Source organism: Oncorhynchus masou, chromosome 29, assembly GCF_036934945.1.
Source record: "Oncorhynchus masou masou isolate Uvic2021 chromosome 29, UVic_Omas_1.1, whole genome shotgun sequence".
NCBI classification, from domain to species: domain Eukaryota; kingdom Metazoa; phylum Chordata; class Actinopteri; order Salmoniformes; family Salmonidae; genus Oncorhynchus; species Oncorhynchus masou.
The window spans coordinates 40,664,129-40,689,361 of NC_088240.1; the positions used below are offsets into that span (position 1 = coordinate 40,664,129).

The following is a 25,233-nucleotide window of genomic DNA, read 5'->3' on the forward strand; positions in this document are numbered from 1 at the left end:
GACAGGGAAGATGGTTAAAATTGATGGGAAGATGGATGGAGCCAAATACAGGACCATTCTGGAAGAAAACCTGATGGAGTCTGCAAAAGACCTGAGACTGGGACGGAGATTTGTCTTCCAACAAGACAATGATCCAAAACATAAAGCAAAATCTACAATGGAATGGTTCAAAAATAAACATATCCAGGTGTTAGAATGGCCAAGTCAAAGTCCAGACCTGAATCCAATCGAGAATCTGTGGAAAGAACTGAAAACTGCTGTTCACAAATGCTCTCCATCCAACCTCACTGAGCTCGAGCTGTAATTGCAGCAAAAGGTGGCGCTACAAAGTATTAACTTAACGGGGCTGAATAATTTTGCACGCCCATTTTTTTCAGTTTTTGGATTTGTTAAAAAAGTTTAAAATATCCAATAAATGTCGTTCCACTTCATGATTGTGTCCCACTTGATGTTGATTCTTCATAAAAAAATACAGTTTTATATCTTTATGTTTGAAGCCTGAAATGTGGCAAAAGGTCGCAAAGTTCAAGGGGGCCGAATACTTTCGCAAGGCACTGTATATAATATGACATTTGTAATGTCTTTATTGTTTCGAAACTTCTGTATGTGTAATGTTTACTGTTAATTTTGATTGTTTATTTCACTTTATATATTCACTTTATATATTATCAACCTCGCTTGCTTTGACAATGTTAACACATGTTTCCCATGACAATAAAGCCCTTGAATTGAATTGAAAGAGAGAGAGGGAGGGGGGGCATCTTGTGTTGATGGGATGCTGAGATTGTGTGACTGTTGTAATGTAACAGAGTCTGCCTGGGGTTGAATTGTCTAGGTAGGACTTGGCTGGCTGGCTGGTCTCCTGTCTGTGGCTGGGGGCTCGGGTCAAAAGTAGTGCACTGTGTAGGGAATAGGGTGCCATTTGGAACACATGATGTTCCTTCCTGTCCTCACAGGGTCACAAAGTGGCGCCGTGTCGCCAGTGACATTGATCCAGTCCCATCAACCCCCGCTGCTTCCTGCTGACCCTTATCATCCCTTATCCTGCCTCTTCCTGCCTCCAGCTCCCAGCATGCACCCTGGCCTCATTACCACCTGCGACCACAGTTGACCTGGGATGAGACCCAAATGGCACCCCACTCCCTTCCTAGTGCTCTATTTTTGACCAGGGCCCATCGGGTACCAATTTGTGACGCAGGCACTTGACCTTCACATTCACATACTTAATCTTAATTATTACTCACCCTATGTGATTGGTCCTTAATGAAATTTCCAGTTCTCTCAGGACCTGGGTGGACTCCTGCACCCTCCGTCTGAATTTCTGGGGTTAAAGAAAGAGACATTTTGAACATTTCATCACTCCGTTCCGTATTCAGTAGACCGATAGAATATGTCGGGTAGAAACGTTGAGTGATTTGTGGGGCATTGCACCAACCATATCATCATCAACAGAGAGCCAGGAAACATGAAAGTCAACATAATGGACAGTCCTGCTTATAGAATGTCTGACTTCACCGTAGTCATTCCAATGTCTGTTTTGCGTAGAAGCAGTTCCTTCATCCGGAGCAATATAATCGTCAGCATCCCAAATGGCACTCTATTCCCTATACAGTGTACTTTTGGTCGAATGTGGTGCACTACAGTATATAGAGAATAATGTGCTATTTGGGATGAGGCCATAATCGACTCATTAAATTGGATCTGGCTTGTGTTTGAGCTGTCAGGGCCTTTACACAAACACACACACAGCATATATCCATTCTAGTCCCGTTGTGCTGTTCCCGTGGTTACATGTCCAGGAACAAACGCTGGGTGGACTGAAGTGTATGACCTGCCCTGCATGTGAATATGCAACGTGAGACAAGTGTTCTTGGGGAGGTTGTTCCCTCTCTCTCTCTTTCTCCCTCTCACCTCTCTCTCTCTCTCTCTCTCTCTCTCTCTCTCTCTCGTTGCTTTCATTTTCAGAAAGAAAAGACCCGCGACTCCAAACAAAAGCCTCGCAGCCTGTTACTCAAAAGTGGCGCGGAGGAATCCAAAAAGCAATAGCGTGAGCGACAGGGTTTGCCATTAGCATTCATAATCAACTCCCAGAAGAACCGGTGATCACTACTCGTTCAGTGGAAGAGCCTCCCTGATGGCAGACAGTGAATCATTGCATCACCAATGACAGAGACAGAGGAGGAGGCTCCCAGTCTCCATATCAACCCATTTTTGGCTGAGCTGGAGCCTTCCCTTTCCATGATGTGTCTATGGCTGGCGGCATCCCAAATAGCACCCTATTCCCTATATACTGCACAGGGCTCTGGTCAAAAAGTGGTGCACTAGGTAAGGAATAGGGTGCCAGACAAACAGAGCAGTGCCCGGTGTTATAAACACAGAGAGAGAGAAGAGAGATGAGTACAGGGATGTTCCCATTGGCAGGGTTTCTCTGGTCCTTGGCCTGTAGTACGGAGCTGGGGTGTGTGTTTGGCACATGTGAGATGAGAAACAGTGTTTTTATTAGGGAGGAGCCCCCTTGTGTGTTTATATGGAAAGCGGCGCTAGTGTGAGGTGTACTGCGCAGACTCCCTGACCCACACACACAGCGGTCACGTACACACACACACACACACACATCACTCCTCACTAAGTACTACCAGCTGCCGCTCAGATCCAGAGAGAGCAGGGGGAACGAGACGAGAGAGAGAGAGCAGGGGGAACGAGACAAGAGAGAGAGCAGGGAGAACGAGACGAGAGAGAGAGAGCAGGGGGAACGAGACGAGAGAGAGAGCAGGGAGAACGAGACGAGAGAGAGAGCAGGGGGAACGAGACAAGAGAGAGAGCAGGGGGAACGAGACGAGAGAGAGAGCAGGGAGAACGAGACGAGAGAGAGAGAGAGCAGGGGGAACGAGACAAGAGAGAGAGCAGGGGGAACGAGACGAGAGAGAGAGAGCAGGGGGAACGAGACGAGAGAGAGAGCAGGGAGAACGAGACGAGAGAGAGAGAGAGGGCAGGGGGAACGAGACAAGAGAGAGAGAGCAGGGGGAACGAGACGAGAGAGAGAGAAAAAAAGCAGGGAAAGAGAGAAGAGGAAGAGAAGAGCGAGAACAGAGAAAACAGGCGGAAGGGAGAGATAGCAAAGAGAGAGGGGAAAAGAGGTCGAGTGGGGAGCTGTGATGAGTGGAGGACGGTGCACGCTCCGGGGAGGTCATCCTGGAAACGATACATTCTTAGGGAGTTTTTTGGAATGAACCTCTTCCTTTTTGGCTGCCTATTGGCTGAGAGGAATGCACGGGGGCCTGCATATGTAAAGAGGCGGCAATGACCTCCAGCTCCGGCTCTCCACAGAGGCACAAAGTGGCAATTGTTCCGAGTCTAAAGAAAAGGGGGTTGAACAGGAATGTAAAACCATAACTCTCTTTTTCTGCATCTCTCTCTCTCCCCTACTCTCTCTTTTTCCCCTGCGCTCTCTCACACACTATCCTTCCCCGTCTCTCTCCATTTTCCAACTCTCTCTCTCTCTCTTTCCCCCTCTCCCTCTGGTGCCGGCTGCTGACCTCCTGCGAGGGACACGCGGGACTGTTGTTGGAGCATGGTATCAGCCCAACTGTGGAGGGAGCAGACTCTGACAACTCATAGTTCCCAGGGCATGTTATAAACAGCCCAGACGTTTGGACGTGAAAATAAACACAGGAGCCCAACCGCTCGTCGTCGAAAAAACAGAGACGTGTTTTAATAAGCACTGTTGCCTCTCGCTGAAGGCTTGATTCCAGCCCGTGACAAACGGTTTCAATAAAGATAGAGGAAGATCATACTTTGGTCAGCGGGGTTAGACAAACAAAGACAGCGAGGGCTCGCTGCCTAAACGTATGCAGGCCTTGGAGTCAGTGAATGTGTCCCAAATGGCACCCTATCCCCTACATAGTGCACTACTGTTGACCAGAGCCCTATGGGACTCCCTATGGACCCTGGACAAAAGTAGACCACTATATAGGGAATAGGGTGCCATTTTGGATGCAGATAGTGTGTAATAAATCCTTCCTTCAGCTATGGCAGTGCTAAGTGTTTACCTGGACCAGTCATTTCCGTCATCTGGGAGCCAACCTCCCGTTCACCATGCCAACATCCCAAATAGCACACTATTTCCCTATATAGTGCACAACGTTTGGCTCAGCTCCAGTCAAAAGTAGTGCACTACAGGGACTAGGGTGCCATTAGGGAGGAAGCCTAACCCTGCCCCATCCCACAATGCACTCCTCCTCATAGTCTTGCATCTGACCACAACATGAGCACTTGTTATCTACCATCCACCATCATCCTTCCTCTCTCTATTCCTCGCTTCTCCTCTCCAGTGTTGCTCTTCATTCTCCTCCTATCCTCCTTCCCCTTCATCTCCGTCTCCAGAGAGGAACGTTAGTCCTTCAGTCACGTTCTGTATCACCAGAGAGCCGACTACGGATACGTCCCATATGGCACCCCTATTCCCTTTCGCCGTCCACTACTTTTGACCAGGGTCAATAGGGCTCTGGTCGAAAGTAGTGCACTGGAAAGGGAATAGTGTGCTATTTTTTGGATACAACCCTAAAGAGCAGGGCGATGCTCTGAGGGAGACGCAGGCCCCGAGCATAGAAGGGTTCATCGATAATGCAGCTAGGGCTGCAGGAGTTCCAAAATACGAGGCGTGTCGCGATACAAGATGCAGAACTCTCTTTCAGAACTCAGAATTCTCTTTGCTTTTTCGATCGGGGAGAGACGAGGAACACACTTCAACACTATGAAAACTAACACTCGAAACAATCCAACCTAGATCGTCACTAGTCAGCTAAGATGGGGGGGGGGGCAGCATAGGCAGATATTCTATCTCCGTAGCAGAAGTCACATCCATTGGCTGATCTAGAAGTGCTTTCTTGCCCTCTTCACTCTCCCGTAGCATATTCACGCTCCGAAACCTTCAATCCAGTCGGTCAGTGTAATTTAATTATCTGGAGCAATTTGATGTCCCTCTGGCAGAGTCGCTCGGCGCTAATTTGTTTTTATTACAGAGACAACTTTGTGGCCTCGTCCCAATGGCAACATACTCCCTATAGAATTGCTTGTATACCCTATGGGCCTTGGTCAAAAGTAGTGCACTACATAGGGAATCGGGCGACATTTGGAACGCACCCCATCTGGACAGTGGCACTATCTCCCTCCGCAAGCCAAATCTCTTCCTATTGGCGAGGCCTGAACGCTGGCTGACACTTTACTCTGGAAAACCTTCTCGCCTCTCCAACTCCTGTGGCCAGAGAGTCAGCCTCAGCCGGTACTGGCTGCTTCGCTCCCCTAACACTACCACCGGCACGATATCATAACGCTCCTGTAAGCTATGGCTCCGCAAGGCCATGTTCACGCCCAGGGCCCACTACCTCTCAGGGCAACACAGCTGTATGGTGGGGATACCCTGGGTAACATTCACTAGGAATGAAACGGAAGCAGAAGGGGCTAAATGGGAAGGGACTACGTGAACTTATCCAATAAGAAACGTTTAAAGTTGTTTTACATTGCAACATGTTTTGCTACGTTTTGCCACAAATGAATGTAACACGGGTGGTGTTGAGCTGAAAGGGGAAGGAGGAAGCTGAGGCAGTGGAACAGTTGGTCGGGAAGAATCCACACTCTCCCTTACCTTCCTGGTGGCGGCCGGGTCCAGAAAGCCCCTCAGCTTCTGGATGTATGTATGGGGGGGGTTCTTCACTTGGAATCGTTCCTGTGAGAGGGAGAGAGAGAAGAGAGAGAGGAGACAGAGAGAACACAAAAACACATTACTTTCACCCTCATTCTGCAGTTACTCAGCTAACTGTGGAGGGTTAAAGGGGACAACATTAGCTGTCATTTGGTTTACTGGCGATTGTGCCAAACTACTCGGGCTAAACCAAATCACTGTTGTTGATTTCCACTCAGTAGGCAAAACATTAAAAACGTGCTCTTTCCACGACATAGACCAGGTGCATCCAGGTGAAAGCTATGGTCCCCATATTGATGTCACTTGTTAAATTCACTTCAATCCGTGTAGATGAAGGGAGGAGACTAGAGGTCGACCGATTATGATTTTTCAACGCCGATACCGATACAGATTATTGGAGCACCAAAAAAAGCCGATACCGATTAATCGGCCGATTGTTTTTATTTATTTGAAATAATGACAATTACAACAATAGTGAATGAACACTTATTTTAACTTAATATAATACACCAATAAAATCAATTTAGCCTCAAATAAATACTGAAACATGTTCAATTTGGTTTAAATGATACAAGAACAAAGTGTTGTTGAAGAAAGTAAAAGTGTAATATGTGCCATGTAAGAAAGCTAACGTTTAGGTTCCTTGCTCAGAACATGAGAACATATGAAAGCTAGTGGTTCCTTTTAACATGAGTCTTCAATATTCCCAGGTAAAAAGTTTTAGGTTGTAGTTATTATAGGAATTATAGGACTATTTCTCTCTATACCATTTGTATTTCATAGACCTTTGACTATTGGATGTTCTTATAGGCACTTTAGTATTGCCAGTGTAACAGTATAGCTTCCGTCCCTCTCCTCGCCCCTACCTGGGCTCGAACCAGGAACACATCGACAACAGCCACCCTTGAAGCATCGTTACCCATCGCTCCACAAATGCTGCGGCCCTTGCAGAGCAAGGGGAACAACTACTCCAAGTCTCAGAGCGAGTGATGTTTGAAACGCTATTAGCGCGCACCCCGCTACCTAGCTAGCCATTTCACATCGGTTACACCAGCCTAATCTCGGGAGTTGATGGGCTTGAAGTCATAAACAGCGCAATGCTTGAAGCATTGCGAAGAGCTGCTGGCAAAACGTGCGAAAGTGCTGTTTGAATGAATGCTTACGAGCCTGCTGCTGTCTACCATCGCTCAGTCAGACTGCTCTATCAAATCATAGACTTAGTTATAACATAATAACACACAGCAATATGAGCCTTAGGTCATTCATATGGTCGAATCTGGAAACTATCATCTCGAAAACAAGACGTTTATTCTTTCAGTGAAATACGGAACCGTTCTGTATTTTATCTAACGGGTGGCATCCCATAAGTCTAAATATTCCTGTTACTTTGCACAACCTTCAATGTTATGTCATAATTACGTAACATTCTGGCAAATTAGGCGGCCCAAACTGTTACATATAGCCTGACTCAAGTGACACAATTTCACCAGGTTAATATTGCCTGCTAACCTGTGTTTCATTTAGCTAAATATTCAGGTTTAAAAATATATACTTCTGTGTATTGATTCTAAGAAAGGCATGGATGTTTATGGTTAGATACACATTGGAGCAAGAACAGTCCTTTTTCGCGAATACGCACTGCATCGATTATATGCAACGCAGGACACGCTAGATAAACTAGTACTATCATCAACCATGTGTAGTTAACTAGTGATTATGATTGATTGATTGATTGTTTTTTATAAGATAAGTTTTATGCTAGCTAGCAACTTACCTTGGCTTACTGCATTCGCGTAACAGGCAGTCTTCTCATGGAGTGCAATGAGAGGCAGGTGGTTAGAGCGTTGGACTAGTTAACTGTAAGGTTGAATCCCCGAGCTGACAAGATACAAATCTGTCGTTCTGCCCCTGAACAAGGCAGTTAACCCACCGTTCCCAGGCTGTCATTTAAAATATCAAGGTGTTCTTAACTGACTTGCCTAGTTAAATAAAGATTTAAAAAATATGTAAAAAAAATGAAAATAATAAAAATAGTCCAAATCGGTGTCAAAATACCGATTTCCGATTGTTATGAAAACTTGAAATCGGCCCTAATTAATCGGTCGACCTCTAGAGACAGGTTAAAAATGATTTTAAGCCTTGAGACATGGATTGTGTATGTGTGCCATTCAGAGGGTGAATGGGCAAGACAGAAAATGTAAGCGCCTTTAAACGGGGTATGGTAGTCGGTGCCAGACGCACCGGTTTGGGTTAATACCTAAAACGCTTTTTCACACTCAACAGTTTCCCGAGCGTATATCGGCACTCTAATAAAAGGCCACAAGGTCATCACTCACAGCGGCTCCACTATCACAGACTCGTCAAATTAGGCTCGTTGGTTGAGGTGGATGTGTGGGCGTAAAAGCGCAAACGTCTAGCAAAGCGAAGGTTGCATGTTTGAATCTCATCACGGACAACTTTGGCACATAGTATATTATACGAAAGCAACGTAATATATCGTTTTGTTGCCAACCTTACTTTGCTACCTGACAACTTTACGGTTTTGACTTTTTAATTACCGTTTATATTTTTAGTTTTTCCCTCACAACTTTTTTTTTCATTCAACGTTTTCACTCCGGATGCTTTATCTGGACATGGTTTGTCAGGACCTCCAACAGCTGAAGCTAAGTAGTAATATTAACATGATGCCTTCTAATTGCAGTCGCTGTATAATATACAGGAGAACGATCGCCTTACGGCGAGGATAGCTGTGCTGCAAGCCCAGCTTCAGACGCAATTGTTAGGCAAGGGAAATTTCAGTGTAGGAAAGAATAAACAGCGTCTGTGACACCAGTAAGTACAGATAGTAACATTAAAATAAATCCCCTCGCACGGTCCCCGCAGCCGGACAACTTTCTCATGGCTTCTGGAGGGAAATGCTGTAGGAATGCTCAACCGGTGTCGCTCATTCAGCCGACAGAAACTTTCAACAGGTTTTCCCCATTAAGCAGCGAGTCGGAGTCTGAGGCTGAGCCTTCTCTTGTCTCTACTCCTCCCATTACTGGGTCTGAGACACCGAAGCTTCCCACCATTAGCTCTGACAAATTGAAAACCCTAGTCATTGGAGACTCCATTACCCGCAGTATTAGACTTAAAACGAATCATCCAGCGATCATACACTGTTTACCAGGAGGCAGGGCTACCGAGGTTAAGGCTAATCTGAAAATGGTGCTGGCTAAAGCTAAAACTGGCAATTGTAGAGAGTATAGAGATATTGTTATCCACGTTGGCACCAACGATGTTAGGATGAAAAAGTCAGAGGTCACCAAGCACAACATAGCTTCAGCCTGTAAATCAGCTAGAAAGATGTGTCGGCATCGAGTAATTGTCTCTGGCCCCCTCCCAGTTAGGGGGAGTGATGAGCTCTACAGCAGTCTCACAACTCAATCGCTGGTTAAACTGTTTTCAGACCCTCCCAAAAGATAGAATTTGTAGATAATTGGCCCTCTTTCTGGGACTCACCCACAAACAGGACCAAGCCTGGCCTGCTGAGGAGTGACGGACTCCATCCTAGCTGGAAGGGTGCTCTCACCTTATATACCAACATAGACAGGGCTCTAACTCCTCTAGCTCCACAATGAAATAGGGTGCAGGCCAGGCAGCAGGCTGTTAGCCAGCTTGTCGGCTTAGTGGAGTCTGCCACTAGCACAGTCAGTGTAGTCAGCTCAGCTATCCCCATTGAGACCGTGTCTGTGCTTCGACCTAGGTTGGGCAAAACTAAACATGGCGGTGTTCGCCTTAGCAATATCACTAGGATAAAAACCTCCTCCATTCCTGCCATTATTGAAAGAGATCGTGATACCTCACATCTCAAAATAGGGCTACTTAATGTTAGATCCCTCACTTCAAAGGCAGTTATAGTCAATTAACTAATCACTGATCATAATCTTGATGTGATTGGCCTGACTGAAATCTGGCTTAATCCTGATTAATTTACTGTGTTAAATGAGGCCTCACCCCCTGGTTATACTAGTGACCATATCCCGCGTGCATCCCGCAAAGGTGGAGGTGTTGCTAACATTAATGATATTAAATTTCAATTAACAAAAACAAAAATGACGTTTTTGTCTTTTGAGCTTCAAGTCATGAAATCTATGAAAACTACTCAATCACTTTTTATAGCTACTGTTTAAAGGCCTCCTGGGCCATATACAGCGTTCCTCACTGATTTCCCTGAATTCCCATCGGACCTTGCAGCAGATAATAGCAGATAATATTCTAATTTTTGGTGATTTTAATATTCACATGGAAAAGTCCACAGACTCACTCCAAAAGGCTTTCGGAGCCATCATCGACTCAGTGGGTTTTGTCCAACATGTCTCTGGACCTACAAACTGTCACAGTCATGCTCTGGACCTAGTTTTGTCCCATGGAATAAATGTTGCGGATCTTAATGTTTTTCCTCATAATCCTGGACTATCGGACCACCATTTTATTACGTTTGCAATCGCAACAAATAATCTGCTCAGACCCCAACCAAGGAGCATCAAAAGTCGTGCTATAAATTCTCAGACAATCCAAAGATTCCTTGATGCCCTTCCAGACTCCCTCTGCCTACCCAAGGACGTCAGAGGACAAAAAGCAGTAAAACACCTAACTGAGGAACTCATGTGATTGTAGTGTATTTTGGCCCATGAGTGTGAAGGTGAACGGAAAGGCTCTGGAGCAACGAACCGCCCTTGCTGTCTCTGCCTGGCCGGTTCCCCTCTCTCCACTGGGATTCTCTGCCTCTAACCCTATTACAGGGGCTGAGTCACTAGCTTACTTGTGCTCTTCCATGCCGTCCCTAGGAGGGGTGCGTCACTTGAGTGGGTTGAGTCACTGACGTGATATTCCTGTCCGGAATTGGCGCCCCCCCTTGGGTTGTGCCGTGGCGGAGATCTTTGTGGGCTATACTCGGCCTTGTCTCAGGATGGTAGGTTGGTGGTTGAAGATATCCCTCCAGTGGTGTGGGGGCTGTGCTTTGGCAAAGTGGGTGGGGTTATATCCTGCCTGTTTGGCCCTGTCCGAGGGTATCATCTGATGGGGCCACAGTGTCTCCTGACCCCTCCTGTCTCAGCCTCAGCGGGGCTAGGGTAAGTCTGTTATATCTGGAGTACTTCTCCTGTCTTATCCGTGACATTTACATTTACTCCTGAGGTGCTGACTTGCTGCACCCTCGACAACTACTGTGATTATTATTATTTGACCATGCTAATCATTTATGAACATTTGAACATCTTGGCCATGTTCTGTTATAATCTCCACCCGGCACAGCCAGAAGAGGACTGGCCACCCCTCATAGCCTGGATCCTCTCTAGGTTTCTTCCTAGGTTTTGGCCTTTCTAGGGAGTTTTTCCTAGCCACCGTGCTTCTACACCTGCATTGCTTGCTGTTTGGGGTTTTAGGCTGGGTTTCTGTACAGCACTTTGAAATATCAGCTGATGTAAGAAGGGCTATATAAATACATTTGATTTGATTTGATACTAAAGTAGTTGAATGTAATATATCATACTAAAGTAGTTGAATGTAATATATCATACTAAAGTAGTTGAATGTAATATATCATACTAAAGTAGTTGAATGTAATATATCATACTAAAGTGGTTGAATGTAATATATCATACTAAAGTAGTTGGATGTAATATAACATACTAAAGCAGTTGAACGTAATATATCATACTAAATGGATCAAATCATACTGGTGTGGTCAAAACATAGGATACTATACGTATTATATTGTATGACCTCTAGTACATTGGTAGGCCAATGTAATGTAACCTAATGTAAAGTAACATATATCATACTAAATGGAGTGGCACGGATTTTAGTAAGATGTAATATGTTTGAGACCAGGTTGGCTACCATCTTGCCAGAGGTAGACTGTTGTGTCAGAGAGAGACAGTCTCCTCAGGTTTAATGAACTGACATTAAACAAACCCAGGCAGACCACACCACACTGTCCTGATATCGAATGATTAGTAGTCGGCTTGTCTGTAGGTGACAGACAGGGTTCCATCCCAAATGGCCACCTATTCTCTTCATAGTGTACAACTTTTGACCAGGGCTTGTAGGTCAAAGTGGCCAGTACAGAAAGGTGATTAACTAGCCTACACAGCCCCAGATCCCAGATCAGAATCACCAGACTCTCATAGCTTTGTGTCTATGCGGTGGTGCCTTAGAAGGCTGTTCAGAGTGCATCTGAGACTGCAAAGAGCGCAGTACGCAGGCTGGCTGCCTTGTTTGCAATGACCGACTGTCTAGGGCTGGCAGTAGGCAGGTTTTAGGCCATAATTTCCCCCACAGTCCTCCAAATTCAAGCAAGAGGGATTAACGGAGGCTTTGGATCACTCCGAACGGGAATAAGATTCACAAATCACACCAGAACTGGTACAGCGGCCAATAACATCGCTCAGAGCTCACTACATGTTGCTAGGTCATGTCAACCCGGGTCAGACATGCAGATTGTGTAAATCAGTAGCCTTGTTCCAAATGGCATCCTATTCCCTATCAAGTGCACTACATAGGTAATAGGATGCCATTTGGGAGGCAGCCTGAGCGTTGTGTTTATTTTCTGGGTGTTTGATCATCGCATTGCTGGCTGTGTGATGATGCCGATGGCCTCACCATTACATGCATCACCACGTGAGTGAGGACTGTTGCCTCTCAGTCACAATAACAGGAAAGAGGACAGCTCCATGCAGGAAACGAAGCTTGACTTGTTGATCCAATAAAAACAGCATGGCGTGCTTCCCAAATGGCACCTACAGTGAGGGGGGAAAGTATTTGATCCCCTGCTGATTTTGTACGTTTGCCCACTGACAAAGAAATTATCAGTCTATAATTGTAATGGTAGGTTTATTTGAACAGTGAGAGACAGAGTAACAACAAAAAAATCCAGAAAAACGCATGTCAAAAATGTTATAAATCAATCAATCAATCAGATTCCAAACTCTCCACCATGGGCAAGACCAAAGAGCTCTCCAAGGATGTCAGGGACAAGATTGTAGACCTACACAAGGCTGGAATGGGCTACAAGACCATCGCCAAGCAGCTTGGTGAGAAGGTGACAACAGTTGGTGCGATTATTCGCAAATGGAAGAAACACAAAAGAACTGTCAGCATCCCTAGGCCTGGGGCTCCATGCAAGATCTCACCTCGTGGAGTTGCAATGATCATGAGAATGGTGAGGAATCAGCCCAGAACTACATGGGAGGATCTTGTCAATGATCTCAAGGCAGCTGGGACCATAGTCACCAAGAAAACAACAGGTAACACACTATGCCGTGAAGGACTGAAATCCTGCATCGCCCGCAAGGTCCCCCTGCTCATGAAAGCACATATACATGCCCGTCTGAAGTTTGCCAATGAACATCTGAATGATTCAGATGTTTGGAGGGGGAATAATGCTGCCCATGACCCCAAGAACACCATCCCCACCGTCAAACATGGAGGTGGAAACATTATGCTTTGGGGGTGTTTTTCTGCTAAGGGGACAGGACAACTTCACCGCATCAAAAGGACGATGGACGGGGCCATGTACCGTCTTATCTTGGGTGAGAACCTCCTTCCCTCAGCCAGGGCATTGAAAATTGGTCGTGGATGGGTATTCCAGCATGACAATGACCCAAAACAGACAGCCAAGGCAACAAAGGAGTGGCTCAAGGAGAAGCACATTAAGGTCCTGGAGTGGCCTAGCCAGTCTCCAGACCTTAATCACATAGAAAGTCTGTGGAGGGAGCTGAAGGCTCGAGTTGCCAAACGTCAGCCTCGAAACCATAATGATTTGGAGAAGATCTGCAAAGAGGAGTGGGAAAAAATCCCTCCTGAGATGTGTGCAAACCTGGTGGCCAACTACAAGAACCGTCTGACCTCTGTGATTGCCAACAAGGGTTTTGCCACCAAGTACTAAGTCATGTTTTGCAGAGGGGTCAAATACTTATTTCCCTCATTAAAATGCAAATCAATTTATAACATTTTGGACATGCGTATTTCTGGATTTTTTTGCTGTTATTCTGTCTCTCACTGTTCAAATAAACCTACCATTAAAATTATAGACTGATCATTTCTTTGTCAGTGGGCAAACATACAAAATCAGCAGGGATTCAAATACTTTTTTCTCTCACTGTATAGGGCTCTGGTCAAAAGTAGTGCACTGTAAAGGGAATAGTGTACGATTTGGGATGCCCCCCCGTTGTTGGTGACAGACAAGCTGCATATGTTGCTGGTAAAATGACAGGAGAATATATATGTGGCAGGCCATGGCGTACGGAAAGTATATGAGATTTATAGGGGGACATATAAAAGAGTTCCCGCGTGGTCTATGACAGCCATAAAAGCCATCTGTGGGAGGAGGGTCGTGATCTGGATTCCATCTGAGCTGTTGTAATAGTAGTAGAATCCCTCCTCTGCACCTGCAGCATGGGGCCCGAGTGGGACAGAGGAGAGAGATACTGCTGGGAAACGGGGGTTAACCGGGTGCAGTGCCAACGGTGTTTGTAATATCCTGTGTGTGCTGAATAGCCACTAGATAAAGAGGAGGAGTGACTTCCTGGTAATTTGAACTGAGCTGCCATGTGAAGCCCAGAGTTCAAATCCTGCTGCAATGCGGAGGGGCGGAGAGGAGTCTCTCTACCGAGTTCAAAGGGAGAGAGAACATACACTATACTGTGCAGGCAGGCTGCTTATCTATTAAATCATTACAATTCCACTATTAATGGTGAAGTTGATGTTTTATTTCACCTTTATTTGACGAGGCAAGTCAGTTAAGAACAAATTCTTATCTACAATGGCGGCCTACCCCGGCCAAACTCAGGACAACTGTGTGCCGCCCTATGGGACTACCAATCACGGCCGGTGGTGATACTCTAGCACTGAGATGCAGTGCCCTACACCGCTGCGCCACTCGGGAGCCCAAAGTAAGCAAGCCTCTCTCTTCTCTGTTGCTGGATGAACGACTTGAGAGGCAGAGATAGTTCCAGAGACACAGCACTTCAATGGCTTTCCCTATCTAAAGGCTGAGGCTGGAAGCACCATTAATAACACTCAAAACCATTGCTCAACATACCAGTCTCAACATTCCACCCACGTGGCATTGACAATCGGAGGAGCCAGGCACTATGTCCCAAATGGCACCCTAATCCCTGTATAGTGCACTTAAGTAGTGCATTATCGGGAATAGGGTGCCATTTGGGATGAAGCCATGATGTAGCTGAGAGAGGTCTACTGTGGGTCAAAGAAAGGCTCATTTGGCATTACATGATGAGGTCTCTGATGAGGATAATTGGACATTGGTCAATGCATCATGTTCTTCATGCAGGCATACTTTAGAATAATCTGCTTTCCTTGTTTTCGTTGTGAGAAGAGCATCTTTAATATTTTATCGATCTTAATTGGCCTAAAAAATGTTTAATATTTCAACCCCCCTGAATGTTTTTTTTTTTTCAAGAGAAATACTGTTCAAAGCTGATGTACCTGTCGGCCTTGTTTCTCTGGCTACCCCTCCGAATATCGCAGTTGCCATGGTTACATTACGAAATGAGCTGTTGTTGTAATATGACATGGAAAACATTTTATTCGCACAACTCGGCTTTAACACGGGTTAGTTATTCTGATGGCAAACATGAACATGCAGAAGTCTATTTTTAGCAATTACGACCCAACTTTGTTTCCGCAAACAGCGAACAAACTGTTGGATCCTGCCTCGCTTGTCACTTCCAAACTTTCCCCTGGACAGAATTCCATCAGAGGATCTTTAAACAGCTAACTGATCACTCTTCACAAGGAGGAGAGACATTCTGAATCTGTGTCCCGAATAAAAACCTGTTCCCTATAGGGGAGAGTGGGTTAAGTTGAGCCAAAGGGGTATATTAAGCCACCCTTGTTTCTATGAAACCATACATAAAATAAACAATTTGACCAAAAAAACAAACAATGTCATTGAGTCTGTGAAGGAAGAAACCACATGGATATAAGTGGTAAGCAAGTTAGGTTTAAAAAACAAACACTGTATTTCCACCACGTCACGTTCATTTATTGTGTTAAGAGGTTTCATGATGCTTGTATCTAAACCAAAGTAGATCACTTTAAGATTGTATTATACATCAGTATACGCTTCAATATGAGGCCCTAAACCTAACATGAAAGTGCATTCTTGTAGCTGTGTGGGCTAATTTAGTCAAAAATGTTTGCCGTGGGGTAAGTTGAACCAATAACCATGGGGTAAAATAAGCCAATGGTTGAGCCGATGGCAAGTGGAGCAAATTGAAGTGTTTTCTTCACAGGCGTAATACAAGGTATTATCACTGGGATATGAGGTAACAACAGGGCCTGTTAAAAGCGCTACAAAAAAAATGCTTAAAATACAACAAAACAAAAAGCGATTTCAATTGTGTTTGTGAAATAAAGATAGACATGGTCTAAAAAGGTAGTGGTAATATTTCATTCAGAACAGAAACTTACCGTCCCGCGGCTCAACTTACGCCATACCCCGGGAGACCACTGTTTTTCTGCAAGTTATGTTTTCAAAACTGTAATGTTAACATGAATTCTGATTATTTGTAAGGATACACAGCATCCTGAAATATATGATAAAAATCTTCGTTAGAAAGAATACTCTGTTTTCCTTGACGGAGTGTTAGTGCGTGTAAAAACAAAAGGACTCAACTTACCCCACTCTCCCCTGTAGTACACTCGTTTTGACCAGAACCCTATGGTACATGGACAAACATAGTACACTAAACAGGGACTATGGAGCCATTGAGAAATGCCAGACAACTTCGCATCACTTGACGTGTGACGCTGACAGGATTTTGAACTCCGGTCACAATTCAAAAACGTGTCAACGCGTCAAAACGACCAGGCAGCAAACTGCATATTCTGCCCACTTCCCCACTCTGTCTATTGTGTTCTGGGAGGCTGCGTATCAATGGTATCCTTAGCCTGAGCGAGTGCTTGGTGGTCCCTCTCTCCCTCTCGTCTTTTCACTCTGCTCGGGGAAGCAGAAAACACACGGGTTCCATCCCAAATGGCACGCTATTCCCTATATAGTGCACTACTTTTGACCGGAGCCCTCCTCGGTCTGCTGAACACACCGTGAAACCCCTGTCATCCTTCTCCCCACTCAGTGGAGAGAGTGAATGTACTGCTTTCTACTGAATCATCTGCACCCCAGCAGGGCCACCTCACCAACTTGACCAACTAGGGAGGGGCTTGGGGGACCGAGGGCCACACACACACACAAAGTGCCCTCTCAGTTGTTTAGACTAGCGACTTGAGTCAGAAATGGACCAGCCATACGGCAGTTCGGGCAAATGCCAGATGGGCTGGTCCATCTTTAGCCAAGTGTGCCCGTCAAATTGAGGGTTGTTGCACAAAATTAGAAGCATAATTTTATGGCTGCAGGGGCAGTATTGAGTAGCTTGGATGAAAAGGTGCCCATTGTAAACGGCCAGCTCCTCAGTCTCAGTTGCTAATATATGCATATTATTATTAGTATTGGATAGAAAACACTCTAAAGTTTCAAAACTGTCAAAATATTGTCTGTGAGTATAACAGAACTGATATTGCAGGCGAAACCCTGAGGAAAATCAAAACAGGAAGTGGCTTCTATTTTGAAAACTCCATGTTCCATAGCCTCCCTTTGCTGGATTTAAAGGGATATGAACCAGATTCCCTTTCCTATCACTTCCTCAAGGTGTCAACAGTCTTCAGACATAGTTTCAGGCTTTTATTTTGAAAAATGAGCCAGAACGATAACATCGCATGAAGTGGTAACATGGGTTTTGCTCACGCAACAGAATTTGGATAGGTATTGCTTTTCCCTCTCCTCCTGTGAAAGACATTTGCGGTTGATATATTATCAATTATATATTTTAAAAACAACCTGAGGATTGATTATAAAAAACGTTTGACATGTTTCTGTGGACATTATGGAAACTATTTGGAATTTTTGTCTGCGTTGTCGTGACCGCTCTTTCCTGTGGATTTCTGAACATAACATAATGCGTGAAAACATCTGAAGATCATCAAAGGTAAATGATTAATTTGATTGCTTTTCTGATTTTCATGACCAAGCTTCCTGATGCTAAGTGTACTTAATGTTTTGTCGTGCGATCGATAAACTTACACAAACGCTTGGATTGCTTTCGCTGTAAAGCGTCATTTCAAAATCTGACACAACAGGTGGATTAACAAAGGGCTAAGCTGTGTTTTCCTATATTGCACTTGTGATTTCATGAATATAAATATTTGTAGTAATATTTATTGAATGTAGCGCTATGCTATTCAGCGGTTGTTGATGACACTTATCCCGATATCGGGATTGCAGCCATAACAAGTTATTGAGCTAATAATGGGGATCTAGGAGAAAAAAATGGTCCGTTGTGGGGGCCTCCCTCGGGGGGAAAAAATGGGCCGGTGTGGGGGCCTCCCTCGGGGGGAAAAAATGGGCCGGTGTGGGGGCCTCCCTCGGGGGGAAAAAATGGGCCGGTGTGGGGGCCTCCCTAGGGGGGAAAAATGGGCCGATGTGGGGGCCTCCCTCGGGGGGAAAAAATGGGCCGTTGTGTTCGAAATTTTGATTTCTGGTCCAAGTCCGTCCCTGACTGACACAGTAGATTATAAACTAGGATATTGTCAACAGGTTAATGAAGGTGAGTAAACAACATCCCACCTGATCACAGATAAGTTCCCACTTCTTCTCGTTGTCGTACTGCCGCAATAGTCGCGCTTTGTCTGGAGGAAGGTTCATAGAGTTCTGAAAGAGAAACAGAGAAACATCGCAATTATAAAATGTACGAAACGTCCACCCAAAATGGCAGATGCCACGGTCAGACCTGCGTCCCAAGTGGCACCCTATTCCCTGTATAGTGCACTACTTTTGACCAGAGCCCTATGGTTAAGGGGTGACGGGGCGAGGACAGAGTGTCTCCCCCTAATAAGGAGTCTGACTCTGGGACTCTGGGGCTCTCTCTCTCTCTCTCTCATATTACAAGCAGCATGAAGCACCACTTAATCCCCCATGCATCCCCAAGGCACAGCACGATGAGTGTTTGGTGCTGTGCGCGTGCGTAATCATTCTGTGGGATTGCATTTTATGCACACAAACATGCAACCGGCGGGATCACATACTGACAGAGTAAGATAGGGGTGGGGGGCAGTGCGGGAGGGGTTAGATTAGTCTACGCAGTGCTACGTCCTCATTGACAAAATTCTAACTGCTTTCTGGGGTTGAAATGAGTCCTCTGCAATCGGCTGTGGTTGTCTCACATGCAGTATGTCATCTTAGATTTAGCTAACATTACTGTAGCTAAACCACTCAATAAAACAAACTGTAAACATCCAACCGAATTGTTTAGCCACTAAGACAACTTTCTGCTTCGTTTTGTTTGGTAATTGGGATCTCAAACAGAAAGATACTTTGTTAGGAGGATTTGAAAGTGACTTGCAGCTTTCCCCCTAATGTGTTGTATTAGAGGCTTACTATTAAAACACCCATGTGTTGGTTGCATGTGTAGAGTGTGTGTGTGTGTGTGTGTGTGTGTGTGTGTGTGTGTGTGTGTGTGTGTGTGTGTGTGTGTGTGTGTGTGTGTGTGTGTGTGTGTGTGTGTGTGTGTGTGTGTGTGTGTGTGTGTGTGTGTGTGTGTGTGTGTGTGTGTGTGTGTGTGTGTGTGTGTGTGTGTGTCTGTGTGTGTGTGTGTTGGTTACATGCGTAGAGTGTGTGTGTGTGTATCTGTGTGTGTGTTGGTTAAACTGCTACATGTGTAAAAACAAGACCTCCATCATCCATTGCACAACCCCTTTCTTTTTCCGTTCGCTCGCCCTACTTTCAAATAACATCTGCTTCATGTAACGTCCCCCCCCCCCCACCCCCGGACCCGACTATACCCTACCCACAAGTGCATTCGAAAAGACTGAAACAATTAGCTGGTGCTAAAATCGCACCACCCACCAAAATTCACTGGGCAGCGCACGTACACTCACTGACGTACACAAAACACACGTGACCATAACATTTCTAAACACTCAGAAACAACACATTTTATATGAATGAGTTAGGCTACGACCTATTATTCTTTTGATATGAAAACTACACTTTAAACAAACAAGCTAGATTTGGTAGTGATCGTCAGTCTGTGTTGTGAAACACAACCCAATAATTAACGGGCAATTCCACAGTAACAGAACGATTGCTAACGCCTTCCACCTTCGAATATATGTCAAACAATAACCAAGGATTGCAATGTTAAACAAACCGTACAACACTATTGCATAGAGTCGCACGGTTTGTTTACTTTGCAATCATTGGTTTATGTTCTGTTTGACATACATTTAAACGTTTTGAGCATCTGCATCATTCTGTTACTGTGGAATAGCCCACTATGACTATTGGACATGTCTTGGTTATAAACACAGGCTACCAGTGGTTCAGGGCAAATGTTTTCCACTGCTTAAGGAAGACAAAAATTGGCAATTTTACAGTGTACAGTTTTGGGTTCTTTTTTCTCCGTTTTAATTGGCAGGATCATCTATCAATGTGTGTTCAGCCCTGGGACTGGGCCCTATGTTTTTCCGCCGCAGAATTTTCCAAAGTCGCATGGCGAGGAGAGCGACTGGAAGACGGATGGAGAATATCCTGGGACTGTGTAAGTTTTCCATGACCGAGTGAAACCAGGATACAGTCGGGAGACGGAGAGTAAAACCCCGTGTCTCAGTCTAAGCCATATGTGTGTGGAAGGGCCTGAGCGACACAGCAGGCATCAGGGTTGGGAAGGAAGGTGATGACATGCCAAGTGTTACCTGGTAAAACAACAAAAAACACCTGCAATTCTCTTATTCAACAAAAGAAGATATAAGAGGGATGGGCCAGTGTTCAACATCCTTCCCAAAATGCATATAACCGGATCAAAATGACCATGCATAACACGAGATCAATCTACCATACAGGCTTAACTTTACTGTACGGAACCAGTAACCGGGGAAGATATCGTCTGGTCAAAAAAATTGTGTACTTTATAGGGAATATTGTGCTATTTGGGACAGGCACATAATTCCAATGACTGTCAATTGTGTGAAAAAACACTACACTGAATAATACTGTAGTATTTACTGTAGTGTTTTTGGGGATATGAACGTAGTATACTGCAGTATTCGCTGTAGTGTTTCTGCAGACATGACTGTAGTATACTGTAGTATTTACTATAGTGTTTCTGCAGACATGACTGTAGTATACTGCAGTATTCGCTGTAGTGTTTCTGCAGACATTACTGTAGTATACTGTAGTATTTACTATAGTGTTTCTGCAGACATTACTGTAGTATACTGTAGTATTTACTGTAGTGTTTCTGCAGACATTACTGTAGTATACTGTAGTGTTTACTGTAGTGTTTCTCCAGACATTACTGTAGTATACTGCAGTATTCACTGTAGTGTTTCTGCAGACATTACTGTAGTATACTGTAGTATTTACTATTGTGTTTCTGCAGACATTACTGTAGTATTTACTGTAGTGTTTCTGCAGACATTACTGTAGTATACTGTAGTATTTACTGTAGTGTTTCTGCAGACATTACTGTAGTATACTGTAGTATTTACTATAGTGTTTCTGCAGACATTACTGTAGTGTTTCTGCGGACATTACTGAATTATACTGTAGTATTTACTATGGTGTTTCTGCAGACATTACTGTCGTATACTGCAGTATTCGCTGTAGTGTTTCTGCAGACATGACTGTAGTATACTGTAGTATTTACTATAGTGTTTCTGCAGACATTACTGTAGTGTTTCTGCGGACATTACTGTATTATACTGTAGTATTTACTATAGTGTTTCTGCAGACATTACTGTAGTATACTGCAGTATTCGCTGTAGTGTTTCTGCAGACATGACTGTAGTATACTGTAGTATTTACTATAGTGTTTCTGCAGACATGACTGTAGTATACTGCAGTATTCGCTGTAGTGTTTCTGCAGACATTACTGTAGTATACTGTAGTATTTACTATAGTGTTTCTGCAGACATTACTGTAGTATACTGTAGTATTTACTGTAGTGTTTCTGCAGACATTACTGAGTATACTGTAGTATTTACTGTAGTGTTTCTCCAGACATTACTGTAGTATACTGCAGTATTCACTGTAGTGTTTCTCCAGACATGACTGTAGTATACTGTAGTATTTACTATTGTGTTTCTGCAGACATTACTGTAGTATACTGTAGTATTTACTGTAGTGTTTCTGCAGACATTACTGTAGTATACTGTAGTATTTACTGTAGTGTTTCTGCAGACATTACTGTAGTGTTTCTGTGGACATTACTGAATTATACTGTAGTATTTACTATGGTGTTTCTGCAGACATTACTGTCGTATACTGCAGTATTCGCTGTAGTGTTTCTGCAGACATGACTGTAGTATACTGTAGTATTTACTATAGTGTTTCTGCAGACATTACTGTAGTGTTTCTGCGGACATTACTGTATTATACTGTAGTATTTACTATAGTGTTTCTGCAGACATTACTGTAGTATACTGCAGTATTCGCTGTAGTGTTTCTGCAGACATGACTGTAGTATACTGTAGTATTTGCTATAGTGTTTCTGCAGACATGACTGTAGTATACTGTAGTATTTACTATAGTGTTTCTGCAGACATTACTGTAGTATACTGTAGTATTTACTCTAGTGTTTCGGCAGACATTACTGTAGTATACTGTAGTATTTACTCTAGTGTTTCGGCAGACATTACTGTAGTATTTACTATAGTGTTTCTGCAGACATTACTGTAGTATACTGTAGTATTTACTATAGTGTTTCTGCATACATTACTGTAGTACACTGTAGTATTTACTCTAGTGTTTCGGCAGACATTACTGTAGTATACTGTAGTATTTACTCTTGTGTTTCGGCAGACATTACTGTAGTATACTGTAGTATTTACTCTAGTGTTTCGGCAGACATTACTGTAGTATACTGTAGTATTTACTCTAGTGTTTCGGCAGACATTACTGTAGTATACTGTAGTATTTACTCTAGTGTTTCGGCAGACATTACTGTAGTATACTGTAGTATTTACTATAGCGTTTTTGTTTTATTATCTTTTGTTTCATTATCTCCTTTTTTTTATTAGCTTGTGTTACCTTGTTTGGGCGCTCTCCTTGAGGAAATCTGCTGGTCAAATACTAAAAGAGCAAATTGTCCATAATCTGTAAGGACTGGGGTCTGAACAGCTCGGTTCAGGGCTTCTGCTCTTTTCTATAACCTGTAGGGAACGCAATATACGGTCTATACTTGGCATGTAGGTTTCTCCCTCATGGGTGGCAGTAATTGGGATATTGGGGGAAGGGAATAGCGTATCAATACAGTGCGTAGTACCGTATTCGACAGTACAGTACAAAACTATATAGTCAGTACTACACATGATCGAGGGAGACTACAGAGTTCTACAGTACAGTAGTATTTGTTTCTCGTGGTTGATGGCTGCTGGGGGGAAAAGGCCTTGTGAGGCTACAACGCAAGCACTCGTGATCTTAATAGCACTCGTCTGGCTACTAAGCTTGCCATGCCCTCAATGTCTCCCACCACTGTACGAACAGAACATTACATTAGTATTCAGTAGGAGCACTGAGACGAGCAGCCTGCTGACTGGAGGGAATTGGAGGCAACTGAGCTCCATCGACTGTCTGGCCGGGAACCCGACTGCTAACATTGCTAGCTAGGAGCTACCCCCCTTTCTTTCCCTAAGATATATTAAAAGGGAACACTAGACCTGAGCAGCCCGTCACAATAAAGTGACATAAACCCGCAAGCAGTGGCCAGCGTATTAAATACACAGAGCCACTGAAACGCAACCCCTATACATCAATCAGATGGCATGTTCGAATTAGGGAGGCGAAACAAATAATGAAAGTTAATTCCTCCTTCCTGCTGCCTTGTTATGTTTGGAGCCCGGCAGTAGCCCTTGGCCCCGAGACAGATGGATTTGTGGCAGTGTCACTGACGTAGGTGCAGTTAAATGAGCAGTAGTGCAGACTGCTGGCTGACTGACTCAGTGCTGCACGCTCGGCCCTGTGGGCTAGCTTCCTGTCCTTGGTGATGCTCCAACTCAAGCAGAGGCCACTTCTAGCACCTTTATACCCCCCCCCCTAATGAGCTGTGACATGCTCTTATGGCGCCCGGTTCGGCTTTCCCTCATCGGAGGCTAAGGGAGAAAGTGTGCGTGTATGGATGGGGTGTCGTTGACTGGTGAGAGGAAAGGAACAGCCTCACAACTCCACTTGACCCCCTCTCTCACCTACAAAATGGATGACCATCCTCAGTTCAGTAACATGCTCAATTTGTGGGCCAACTGAAGTGGCTTGTGGAGAACAGACTGCATTGCATGCCTAAATAGCCTAGGTATTGAGATAGAAACAACACTAATGGTTGTTTTATGAGCAGTGGGATACACATAGGCAGTAGTGTTATGTACGCCTAGACATTTGCTGACAAAATATTGGGCAATAAACTTTGACGTGAACTTTATAGTCAAAATAAAATACGCCCAACGGGGATGTCATTGCACTACTCTTTAAATTGGCTCCCGGTGTTTTGAAGTAGCCTCCCGTTGTCAACACAATCCCAGTGTACAAAAAAGCTGCGTTACACAAGTTAAAAAATAGTCTTGAACAAACTGAAAGGCAGAGATAGCTAATTCGGGAGAACGAAACATGCGTGTCATTTCTTGGCCTTCCCGGTTTGATTACCTGAGGTATTTTCTGTACACGGGGCTGGTCTTCCTCTTCAGCTTCTAAAAGGGTCTAACGTTTTCGCTAACATCTAGGCAATACATGGTCCGTTCAGTAGTAGCAAGCCGCATTTGAATGTGTCTTCTCTGGGGAAGAAAGATCAAACCAAGGTCACATACGGCCTCGTGAAAACACAAGGGTCTGTGAAGACTTATTTCATACTACTGAATTGCAAAATCCCCCGCTGAGAATAGGAGCCCATTGGTGAAGGACATTTTCCTTTTGAACTCCTGGCTAAGAACTAGAAGTGTGACGGATATCCGGCAACCCTGGCCCGCGTGGCACATAAAACACACCATGTGGACAACCTTTGTGAAATACACATTCTCTGTGTTTAAACGGTGGACGGGAAATCCAGTCCCCTCCGTGCACCGCGAATGAGGACCTCCATTGACTAACGACTCCATCACCTTTAAATAAACAGACCAGATGTTGATTTAAACTCAGTGTGCCATACAGACCACAGACACAGGGGACCGAGCAGGAGCTCTGCGCCAGCCTCCCATTACATGAGTCATACAGGCCAGGCAGACAGACAGACGGCACTTGGCTCAACCCTTCCACCTCCCTGGAGGTCCAAGGAAAATGGCCTCTGACAGCTACAACAACAAAACAACAATTAAACACAATTTCTTTATTTCTTTTGCTTCATTTGCTGTCGTCACAGACCAGCAGAGAACCTTCACCGAACATGGGCTATGCCTTCACTTTGAGATTGGCTACGTCAATTAGGCTA

At 44.4% G+C, this 25,233-nt stretch overlaps 1 protein-coding gene and 1 long non-coding RNA gene across 5 annotated transcripts in view; one reads left to right on the top strand and one right to left on the bottom strand.

Annotated features, from left to right (window-relative positions):
* The window catches only part of LOC135519655 (formin-like protein 2), an 85,577-nt gene that overhangs the window by 34,784 nt on the left and 25,560 nt on the right, over window positions 1-25,233 (bottom strand). For all 4 annotated transcript variants that reach the window (XM_064944898.1, XM_064944896.1, XM_064944897.1 and 1 more), the window contains exons 2-4: window positions 18,390-18,473; window positions 5,645-5,725; window positions 1,245-1,321 (exon numbers count right to left, since the gene is read on the bottom strand). In XM_064944898.1, the coding sequence (XP_064800970.1) occupies window positions 1,245-1,321; window positions 5,645-5,725; window positions 18,390-18,473 (242 nt within the window). The remainder of the gene's footprint in view (window positions 1-1,244; window positions 1,322-5,644; window positions 5,726-18,389; window positions 18,474-25,233) is intronic.
* LOC135519659 (uncharacterized) overlaps window positions 1-25,233 on the top strand; it is a 93,080-nt gene that overhangs the window by 28,364 nt on the left and 39,483 nt on the right. The window lies entirely within an intron of this gene.